Source organism: Benincasa hispida, unplaced genomic scaffold, assembly GCF_009727055.1.
Source record: "Benincasa hispida cultivar B227 unplaced genomic scaffold, ASM972705v1 Contig179, whole genome shotgun sequence".
NCBI classification, from domain to species: domain Eukaryota; kingdom Viridiplantae; phylum Streptophyta; class Magnoliopsida; order Cucurbitales; family Cucurbitaceae; genus Benincasa; species Benincasa hispida.
This window is the reverse complement of record NW_024064356.1, coordinates 638,342-650,643: the sequence shown is the minus strand read 5'-3', so window position 1 is coordinate 650,643 and position 12,302 is coordinate 638,342. Positions and strand designations below refer to the sequence as shown.

Sequence of the window (12,302 nt, the reverse complement as noted above, 5' to 3'; positions counted from 1 at the left end):
CTCGAGATCTAACTCCGGCAAAGGCTCCGGTCGTCACTCGGAATGGATGAAGGAGATGAAGAACTCTCAAGCTTTCTTCTAACACGTTCGTCTGGATCACAAGTATCCACCTGAAGGTAGGAAACCATGGATTAGTTGAAATTCTGCTCAGCGGCTTCTATTTATAGAGCTTGATCACCGACATCATTAATAGACCTGCTCTGATTTTGACATTAGCGGTGCGTCGGTCCTTTTCTGAATCTCGGCTACTAAAGGTGTGGTAGGTGAAATGTCAACATTATTTTTTGATTTTCTCGAGATATACGTTGATGCTTCCATTCCACCAACCTTGCGGTGATCCTGCTATTATGGTTATCATCGTGTAGTCGCAATCTTGAAATGACCGCATTCGCTTGATTATCGCAACTTCTACACGATGACTGCATCTTCTATGCGATGATCGCATTCGCTCGACGACCGCAATTCCCATGTGATGGACGCATTCACTAGACAGCCGCAACACCTATACGACTGTTGTACGCGATCACCGTATGCGATTAATGGACGCAATATTCATGTATCAAGCGTATGCGATCGTGCATGCGATCGTCTATGCGATAGCCTAGCTTTCGTGTCTGCGTCCGATTCCTACTCAGCTACAAAAGTAGACAATTGAACGCATAATAACACATAATAATGGGTTAGCTGAGATTCTTAATGTTGAATGACACAAACTCATTTTCTCATGAATTCCTAACATAATTGCCGCATATTATGCTTAACAACCCTCATAATTCTAAATAAAAGGCCTAAGATGATGTGCATTTCTGCATGTCATCAGGACTCAATCATACTAAGACTATGACTTATATTTATTAGAGGAATCAGTGGTACTTAAGGAGTTAAATGTAACTATAGGGGCATAATGGTGATTGGCCGAGTTGTACTTACGAGCGATCTGTGAAAGGTTGTCGCATTACTGATTTGTTAAGATGGACACATAAAATATCTGTGGTAAAGAGAGTTAAGCTGTCAGTCTTTAGTGGAATGTCTGGCAATTAACGGATGGTGGATCCCATGACTAAAGAATTTAGTCAGCTATTCACGTACCGTTGGAGTTTCGAGCTACAGGTCCATAAGGTCCCCTTGGTAGCCCAATGGATTCAGTTGAGGATCAGTTCTTGGTTTTGATTTGAAATGTTCAAATTGACAAGAGGTAATTCGATTATATATGATATGATCGGTATGATGTATGAGATACATCTAGTAGAGGATTAATGTAAATGAGATTTACATTAAGTGTCATAGAATAGAAAAAGAGTTATGGTTTATATGTTTCATGAGATGAAATATTAAAACTATAGGTTATAAATATAGTATGATAAGTTAGTTATCATTTATATTTATAATAATATTAATTATTGGATAATTAACTCTTTTTCTCTAATAACCAATTGAGTGGGAGGTTATTGATGGTTTCATGGTAACCGTGAGATAAAAGGAAAGATGTTTTCCTAATTTTAGTAAGCTTGAGATTTTGTGATTTTGAGAATTTCTCTCTCGGAAATATTCTCACGGGAAGTTGTCAAGTAAATAGGGTTTACTAAGCGACAGCTTGGATAAGGTAAACAATCGTGTAGTGTTTGTAGGTAACAGACATTTATCTAAGCGATGAGCTAAACGATAGCATAGCTTTTGCTAGACGATCACTTAGCTTTTGCTAAATGATTGGGCACCGACCTAAATGATAGGTTCAGTCATCTCCCACTTGCTCAATCGTTTACACGATTGTTGTTTCCTCCGTCTTTTGTCTCAAACCAAGTTCACATAGAGCCCACCCTCTAGAGTCTCACACCGAGAATACCAAGGTAGCCTTCTTGGGGTGTCATACTCAGCTTGACACCATCGAGGTTCTGTGGAGTTTGTTCGTGTTGTTGGGGTGTTCGTGACCGAGGCAATCGCTGAGTTCGAGTGCGCGGTGCTCGTGCAATGTAGCGGTCGCGTTGGACGAGCGTTAGAGGTTGCTGTGTTTTTTTGTTCGAGCGTTCCTGATCAAGGAGCTTGGCGAAGAGTCTACAAATGTATGTAGCGTTTCTCCTTGATAATTTGTAGTATCATGCTGTAATTTCTATATTTAATGCATAACCGTATGTTTCTGTTTATGACTGTAATTTATAATGTTCATATATGATTGTAATTCGGACTGAACTTTCTGCTGCTCATGGAAATCCTCGTGTTCGATTTCCTTCAAGGATCAGACCATTTGTAGCACTTTACAACACTTGTAAATATCTACAAAGCGGGCCGTATCTGTGTCACTAGGATAAGATATCCCTCCTTTATCCTTATACTACAGACCATTTAGGTTATTACTTAAGGCAGAATCCACTTATATGTCTCACGTACATGCTTAAATTACATGAAATAACCACATATCTTAGTTTATTGGATTTGAGTAAATGCATATAAAATAACATTTATTTTATTAATAACAATGTGCACAAAATGTTTACAAACTACGAGACCACCGGGAGAATTAAGACACCAATCCCAACATCCCTAACTTAATTCTTGCTTGTCCCGAGCAAGGTCACAAAATAAGACATGAAACTTGTGATGCAAATGAGTAACTCCAATCTTAAGACTAAAGATAACAAACTCTTCTCAAAGAAAGGGTCATTCAAATGCGTGTGCTTAATCAAGAAACTTAAAACTAATTCTCTATCCCTTACGTGCGTGTGTGTTAAGTCAATCCTATCTAAGTCTCTACTAACCTAGGAAGGTTTTATTCCATCCTCAACTCGTTTTTCCCCCTACTCTGACTCGGAGGATCAAGTATTAAGCTCCCTGGACTCAAGGTGGCAATGCAAAACTTAAGGGAACAAACTTTTATTCTATTTTTTACCTTTTTTTTTTTAATTCACAAAAGATGAACTCTTATCCAGATTACACCACCTTCATTTTGGCTTGTCCACACGGGTTATGTGAAAGCATCCAACTACAAGCAATATATCCTTTAAAAATTTCGAAGCTTACTCATTCCTCAAGGGCACTTTAGCTTAGAGGGAAACTATGGGTGTCATAGCCGCCCCAGTTTAATCACACCCTTAATAAAGAGGAGTAATCTCCTTAAAAAATATCATACAAACTTACTTTTACTCTACAATATGCTTGCCTTTTATTTAGCGTACAACAGGCTTTTACTTTACAAAACAAGAGTTTGGCAAAAACCTAAGCATGCATTACTAAGTTGAGCTTCAGTTACTTAGCAACTATCACCTAGACCTTTCGAAGTGACAACAAGCAGATGGACCAAATAACCCAATTCTAAGCATTCAAGACCATAGATAAGACTACTATGTGCTCAAAATATGCAAGAAAATCAAGAAATTTTTTTAAATTTGGTCTAAAATCATGCTTACATTTTGTGAATCCTAAACAGATCGAATGGAGAGTTATCTATATCCTATCACAGAAAGTCATAATCACAATACATGCATTGCAAAAATCATATCAACAGCTCAACCACAAAGTCCGAGCTCAGGTGCTCAAGGACTTTCTAGACATGCATATAATTACCACCCCCAACTTAAAACGATACATTGTCCCCAATGTATCTCTAATCTAAGCCTAGTGAAAATAAAGATAAAGGAATAGAAAACCTGACGTTTTTGTGCATAGTCTCTGAAGTGTGTCAGTAGGGCTTGTTGGGATTGGTGTCCTAATTCTCCCGGAGTCTCGTTGTTTTGTAAAGATACACATTGTTCAATGAATAAAATAAGTGTGATTTGATTCTGGCATTTACTCATATCCAATAAACAAAGCTCCTTGGTTATCTCATGTGAACTTAAACATGTATATGTGATATACAAGTGGATCATGCCTTAAGTGTTAACCTAAATCGGTTTGTAGTATAAGGATTAAGGTGGGATACTTGATCCAAGTGACACTACGGATACGGCCTGCTTTGTAGAGGTTTGCAAGTATTGTAAACTACTACAGATGGTAGATCTTGACCATTCGTATGGAGACGTAGAGCAAGGGTGTCCTATACAAAGAGTTTGTATAAGACCTACACCACGAGATGACTAGACTCTGTATATAACGCCGTTGATACTAAAGACTTACATTTCACCTAAACTACCATAGGTGACACGACCACAATCCTGAGTGTTTTCGAAACTCCTGACTTTGAGGGCGATCCTTTGATTAGTATGGGTGAGAGTGGCCAGATTGCCAACTCAACATGCCTATATTTTTTGAGACTTGTCTGATATGGGAGTTGGGAACTCAATCCACAAGATGGAATTCATTCCTTTCCCCAAGTAGGGATAAGTAGAGAGATTGCTCCCTTAAGGGCTGATTCCAGGGCTTGAACATAGTGACCACAACTTCTCTTTGGAAGAGAAGACCCAGTCATAGTAGGACTATGACTTATGTTCATTAGAGAGATCAGTGATACTTAAGGAAACAGATATAACTACAGGGGTATGACGGTTATTGGCCCAACTGTACTTACGAGCGATCTTGAAGGGTTGTCGCACCACTGATTGGTTAAGATGGACATATAATTTATCTGTAATAAGGAGAGTTTCCGCTGTCAGTCTTTAGTGAGTGCCTGATAGTTAACGGATGGTGGATCCTGACTAAAAGAGTTTAATCAGTTATTCATGTACCTTGGAGCTTCGGAGCTACAGGTCCATGAGGTACCCTTGGTAGCTTAGATTCTGTTGAGGATTAGTTCTTGTGGTGATTTTAAATGTTCAAATTGAACAGAGGTTTTTTTAATTATATATGATATAATTGGTATGATGTATAAGATATATCTAGTGGAGGATTGATATAAATGAGATTTAACATTACGTACATGGAATAAGAAAAAGAACTATGGTTTATATGTTTCATGGATGAAATATTAAAAACCTATAGGTTATAAATATAGTATGATAAGTTGGTTATCATTTATATTTATAATAATATAATTATTTGATAATTAATACTTTTCTTTTAATAACTAAAGTAGTGGGTGGTTTGATCATGGTAACTGTGAGTTAAAAGGAAAATGATTTCCTATTTTGAAAAAAAAAAAAGCTTTTTCAAAAGTTTGAAAAGGATTTGAGTTTTCTTCTCGGCGTATAGAAACTCAGACTGGGTCGTCAAGTAAATACAGATTTACTAAACAATGGCTGGATGAACTAAACGATCGTACAAAGTGCGAGTTAAACGATTCGTGCAAATGTTTAACAACGATCGGCATAGTTTTGCTAGACGCGATCGTGGCTATAAGATAAACGATCGTTGTAGTGGTGTCTGTAGGCGACAAGAGTGAGCCTAACGATAGATTTAAACGATCGCATAGCTTTTGCTAGACAATCGCATAGCTTTATCTAAACGATTGGGTATCGACCTATACGATAGGTCTCAGCCATCTCCCACTTGCCCAGTCGTGTATACGATCGTTGTATCCTCCGTTCGTCTGCCTCATACCAAGTCCGAACAGAACCCACCCTCTGGATTCTCACACCGAGAATACCAAGGTTGCCTTGTTGGTGGTGTCAGACTCAACTCAACACCGTCGAGGTTTACTGAAGGCCGTTCATGGTGCTTTGGAGGAGGCCGTTCGTGTTGCGGAGTTGTTGTGACCAAGAAGATCATTGAGGATGAGCACGGAGTGTTCGTGCTGTGTTGCTACGGTGTTGCGGTCGTGTAGATCAGGGGTTCAAGGCTGCTGTTATTCTAGTGTTCGTGTGCAACGGAGCATGGAGACGTTTCTGCCGATGTGCGTAGAGTTTGTCTCTTTATGCATTTGTATTGTTCATGCCGTAATTTTTCTGTATGATTTGCATAACCGTTTGTATAGAAGATGACTGTAAATATATGTTAATTCATGATTGTAATTTGAAATAGTCTTGTTCTGCTGCTCATAGAAATCTCGCTTCCGGTTTCCTTCAAGGCTTGCCTCTAAAAAAGATGTACTTCTCTTCTAAGTCGTCCCTACAAAACAAAACAAAAAGAAAGCTAATCTAGAAAGCAAATAAAGAAAACAGTAAATTTAATCATATGGCTCCCTCCAGAAAAGGCAAATTTTTAACGTCAATTGCTTGACATGACCTGTCTTCTGTCATGTTACAAAAAGTTCTTGTATTTCTCTGGTCTCTTTTTGGATGAATCGATATAGCCCGATAAGATTATAAACCTTTGAATTTTTAAAGAGAACCAGATAGGTCGAATTTGTATTTTTCATATTGATAAAAAAAAAGTAAAAAGAAATATCAAAAGACTCAAACGACCCAAAAGAGTCGAAATAAAGAAAAGACTCAACAAATTTTTAAGAACAAGAAGAATAAAACTAAAAAAATAAATGATATACCAAAGGGTGGAACAGGGTGAGGTTTTTCAACCTCTAACTCCATCACCTGAAAATTGACGATTTTAGCCTTATATTCTTCATTTTCCTCGCAAACTAGCTCTAGACATGACATGCTATCTTCCAACTTATCCTCAATGTCAACATAGGTTACCTCATCGCTGTATGCCTCGGTAGTGACATTAGAATGTGAGTGGCAAGGATTTGCGTCCTCTCTCAACTGAATCAGAAGATTGAACGACTGAGTCTCTTAAACTTTGAAGATCAGTTCAAACCTCAGTCTGAAAACTAAAGCTCTCCTGCTAAAAAAGAAGATTGTTATCAGCAAGCTATCTCATCACATCTTCTAATGTCATGTCTGAGTTGGCGGTATGAGCTTGCATCAACATGTCGAATGTGGCAGGGTGTGGATCACAGTGGCACTGGTCCCATCCTAGGTTTCCATAGCCATAGGACTCCTCCCATTTAGGCGGATGGAAATCGTCATCCATATAACTGCTCCACTGCAAACATGGGCATGCTTACTCAGGTTGATCGACCCTACAAGCTTGCACCTACTGTGGTTTACCTACAACCAATCGAATAACCAAAGAAGTTAACTCAGAAAGTTGACCTCGAAGGTCACAAACCTCGTCACTAAGCCGAGATGCTCTAGTCGATTATCTCCAATCTTGTTGATGATATCCTGCCATGCTAAGAACACTAACACAAAAAGGAAAACAAATAAAAAGCAAAAGAATATTCTAACTAGAAATTTAACTAACGAAATGTAATGGCATCCCCGACAACGACACGTTTTTTATCTTAACTTTTTGGTGTTCCCCCAAAAGACTAAAAATCAAAAGAATATTTATAATACTGAATTATTCCTATTACTACAATGACATAGCAATAGTGGTAAGTACGAGTCGACTTGTAGGGAAGCACGATTTGTTTCGTTAAGCCAATTTCCTTACTAGAGCGGTAAATGGGGTTTTTGGTGTGAAAGAGATAAACGTGCAAGAAATCAAAATAAAAGCAGGTAAATGTAAACTAAGGATAGGAATTATTTTATTTTGAGAGCAAGAGAGATCCTATATAATTTCAATCATCGAAATCTACTAATTGGACATGCAATCAATTTATGCGTATACAACACTCACTAGACACGACCAAGCTAGCCTCTATAAAGATAGACAACTAGCTAGGATCGAACTAAGAAAGCATCTTAGTTAAACTACATGCATTAAATCCTAATTGGATCTGATAGCGATCAATTAAGACTAAGCACATGTGCATTAAGCTTTAGGATTCCATTGTGCCAATTAACTAATGAGAAAGTCCTAACTCAATCAACCGATTTATTCTTGAACCTAGATCAAGCATGCATCCTAAGACCCAAGATTAGACCATAAATCCTAGCATACACATTCAACCATTTGCTACCGGGGTAATTTTAAGCATAGACGAACATTAAAGAAACATGTGAGCCTAAAATTGACTAGCTAAGATATACATTTGTGATAGGGGCGTCAATCCAACACACAAATATATATCGAAATCAAGAAAGATTCAAAAAAACATTAATTCAGTATACATTAACTCCAAAGAATAGAAATCTCAAGAAAAACACATAGGGTTCTTGTTCCAAAAATTAGATAAAAGTTACCTCAACATCCTATAGATAAGAGGAAGAGGAAAAGTCCAATCCATCATTTGTAACCCAAAAATAAATGTAAATCCTAAGCTAAGATGGTAAAAACTGAAGGGAGAAGAAGGAAATTGAAGCTTTACCTCAGCCTCCTCCATGGCCTCCCCCTCGACCTAAAATCAAAGATAAATTTTATAGAAATTGGGCGCAGCAGTGAAATACGACGAGCGTTGCAACACTCCTATCGATTCAGCCCTCAAGCATTAAGTATGTGTTGTAGCGGTGGCTTCGACACTCACTTGCAATAGGCGCGTGACGCGGACGTTGGCGTTGCGTTAACCATCGCAGTGTTGCAATACTGCCCTACATTCTTAGCTTCTATCATTCAGCATTGCACAATCGTTGAGGCTATGCATGTAACAAGCATTGCGACACTTTAACAGGGAAATTTTGGTCATCTCTATTCATTTGAAGTCCAAATGCTCAAATCACCTCCAAATTGCCTCAAATTAACCGCGGTTATCATCAAATGACTAATTCTACCTCTTGATTGCTTGGTACCTATAAAACAAGACAATTAATACATAAAGCCCCTTAACGAGCCTAAACTAAGCAAGAAAATATAGCTCTTTTTAAGAGTTATCAACAGATGGTATCAGAGAGGAACCTCTCTCAGTAAGATGTGGTTCGGGGACGAACCAAGCGGAAGCTAGTGGGCAATATGTGGAGTTAAGATCAAACCTTAGATCTCAAAGTTTAGAGGTATTTTTTATACAAATACAAAGTTCATGTTTTTTTAAAATTTATTTAGCCTTGAAAAGAAGACAATGAATATCGGTCTTCACAATGAAACTTGCAATACGTGGAATTAAGAGCAAACCTTAGATCTCAAAGTTGATAGACACAAATTCATGTCAGTTGAAATATGCTCATGTTGGCTTTATTTAAATCTTATTTGTTTAGCTTATAACCTAAAAAACAACTCTCCTCTCAGTGTGATATCAAACAACCCTTAAAAAAGTAATAAAATAAGAGCCCGTGTTAAAGCCATATCAATGGCTAGCTACCAGCGTAAATACCTAAAACGACCTTTGCTAGCAAAATTTACAATATAAAGGATCATTTTCTTCTTATAACTTCATATGACACCATGTATAGAGTTTTATCCATTTTTCCTCCTTAGGCTTCCTTATTCAGCACATCTTTGACTTTTTTCGCGGGTGATATATATTTTATATTAATTAAATCATGATTATGTTGATAAATTTGATCTAAATTTAAACAATTTGTTCTAGTAATGTTAGATATAATATATTTATAAATCATACAACTATTTGGAACTGCCAACTACATATTAGGTTGAATATAAACTATTATTAATTAATTTATGAACATGTTTTATGTTGCAATATTATATAATTATTAGTTTACAATATCATATATTTTTTAATAAATTACACTCTACGTATTTAACTTAACAAAAATTAATTGTATTCTTTTAATCTATTTTTAATATTAACTTTGGATTTTAAAATCTTGAAACTGATAAAATGGAAACATAAAAATGTTTATCTAATTTGCATAGATTTGTAAACCATTTAAAAAGATATATCTATCAAATGCATATTCATTAAAATCAATAAATTTGAAAACATATAAATTTCAGATTGCCTAAAAAAGCCCTGGGATATTAGAAAGCAATTTGAATTTTCACCTGAATATACTGCAATATTAAAAACATACATAAAACCTGAATTTTGAAAAGATTAAAAGAACTAAATTGTGAATTTTGTTATCTATTAACATTTTTACTATAAATTTTGAAAATATATTCACATATTAAAATTTTTTATTATCATTTAACTAATTTTGTTAAAAATTAATTTTGAGGAGTTAATTCTAAAATTTATCGAAAGTAAATGGATTAAAATTAAAAAGTGTTAGACCTAACATGGTAGTTTAACTTAAAAGAGAGGGAGGAAAAAAAAAACTTATTTTGTAAACATCAACATCCTCCATATAATGAAATTAGAAAGAAAGAATTCCCTAATCCAGCCCAATAAATTTCTCAAATTACCAAATTGCCCCCAAAGGAATACAATTCGCCGGCCAGCTCCGTTCCAATAAACAAATATTTTGCTTATAGAAACCCTAACGGCTAGTTTTCAAAAACGTGCTTCTCTGGATCTCTCCCGCTCCAACGGTCATATTTTCCATTTACTCCGTTCTCTTACCCTTTATAAATCCCCTCTCCTTTTCTTTTCTCCATCACTTTATTACTTCATTCAACTTTTTAATTTCTCTTCCTCTTCACCGGAATCTCGATTCTCCGACTGCCTTTTCAAAGTTTTCAATGGAGACTCCGTCCTCGATCCGCCGCGTAACAAGGTCCCAAACGCTCGCCACTGTGAATTCCGTCAACAACAGCAACAATTCCATCTCAAGTGAGACTCATTTTCTACTTTTTCTTTAAAAGATTGAATCTTTTGGGTTACGGTAAATTTAATCTTCGATTGTCGGGTCGGTTTCTTTTATGGTGTTTTTAGGGAAGGTTGAGGAGTGTGACAACAATGGCTTATCTAAATCCCGACAAAGGAATCGAACGTCGCAAGATTTGGCCGGGGCGAAAGGGCAAGATCGGTCCGCACTCTTCGACATTACCAATGACTCCCCAATCGTTGGCTTGGCAGCAGGGAATTTGATGACGCCCATTTCATCGGTGACGAAACAGAGGAGCTGCCGGCCCAAGATGATGACGCCGGGTTCAGGGGAAGCCTTATTGAGAGGGCAAGTGAAAACCCTTTTGCAAAAAGTGGAAGAAGAAGCTGAAATTTCTAAGCTTTCTTTAGAAAACCGGCCGTTCGTTCATCTTCAGTCCCCGGCCGGACTTCTCGCTCCGACCCCGGCGAACACGCCGCAGATCTTGAATATGTCTCAGGATGGAAATCTTTGCAGTATCACAGATCATTCCATTGTTGAAGAACAGATGATGTCTCAGGTTTGAAATGAAAACTTGGATCTCTTCTTTAGTTTAATTTAATCTTTTATTCTTATTAATTAATTAGAATATATCTTGAATTTCTGATGAACAATGTACTTTCAAGAATGGTTTTATTGTTTTTTGAAAGCAATTTTGGGTATTCATATAAAAAAATAACCTTATTTCAGGTATCAATTTTATCGAAAAGAAAAAGTTAGGAATATACAATTTTCATAAGGCGAATTTAATAATCTTTTATTCATATTCTTAACTCGCTTTTTATTTGATTTTATTAACAGGTTGTGGTTGATATTGATCTTTTTAATGAAAAGAAACAAGAGGAAAGTCAAATTAATAGGTCTCTTTTGTTGGATTTTTCTGAGAAATCTGAAACAATTGATGATGAAGCTACATCATCAGACTGCTCCTCTGTTCTCACCCACCACAACAAGTTGTCGTTATTGTCATCGCCATCTCGGGACGACGACAACTCTTCTCTATGGTCAATTCAAGTGAATGCAAGCAGCCGTGGTGAAGACGAAGACGTGGAGGAAGAAGAGCTAATCGAGGACGAGGACGAGGAAGAGGAAGAAGGAGATGACGAAAACGACAGCGGGTTGGTCGATGAGCTATGCAAGGGACTTAGTAAAATAAGTGTGAATGAGAAGGGGAAAGCTGAGGAATTTGTAGGTAAGCACACGAGGTTCGTGTATGATAGCGAAGATGAAATGATTGAGGAAGTTAGTGATGAGAGCCATGGCGGGGTTTCGCCGAGCGTCCTTCGTCTGAAGGGAATGCCAACGCCCAAAGGGAAACATTTGCGATTTCGATTCGAGGACGAGTAGTTTGAAAGAAGAGGTCTGTGTTCTCTTGGGGTTATGTTTTGTAATGTTGTCTTTCTTTGACAACAGGAAGTTGGTTTTTTTTTGTGGGGAGTTTTGTGACTGTTTTGTAATGTTGTTTTTGTTTGCATTTTGCTGTCTTGGGTAGAATTTTAATAATTTCTGAAAGTTGAATGAATTCTTTTACTCACAATTACATATTTTTCTAGCGTGGAAATTTATATTTCTTTCAAAAATATTTATTTGGTGGGAAAGCATATATTAAACTGATTTTTTTCAGTTTGCAAATTAAAAATTTTATATTCTTAAAGGAATAAAAAAAATCTTTTTTTAGTCACATAAAATCGGTACATTACAAATCAAATCAAATCAAATATTTGAATTTTGTGTATGAAATAAATTTTTAAACACAATTTTTTTTGTACTACAAAAATTTAAAACTGTCATTTTATTTTATTTTCTTTTTAAAAACAAGGGTGAATAAAATAATTATTGATAAAATTT

The 12,302-nt window shown here is 36.5% G+C and overlaps 1 protein-coding gene across 1 annotated transcript; it reads left to right on the top strand.

Moving 5' to 3' along the window:
• The first annotated feature begins 10,238 nt into the window (after positions 1-10,238).
• LOC120068999 lies at positions 10,239-11,968 on the top strand. Its single transcript, XM_039020644.1, has 3 exons — positions 10,239-10,420; positions 10,523-10,974; positions 11,256-11,968. The coding sequence occupies exons 1-3, from the start codon at positions 10,330-10,332 to the stop codon at positions 11,799-11,801; spliced, it is 1,089 nt and encodes a 362-aa protein (XP_038876572.1). The 5' UTR covers positions 10,239-10,329; the 3' UTR covers positions 11,802-11,968.
• Positions 11,969-12,302: the final 334 nt, after the last annotated feature.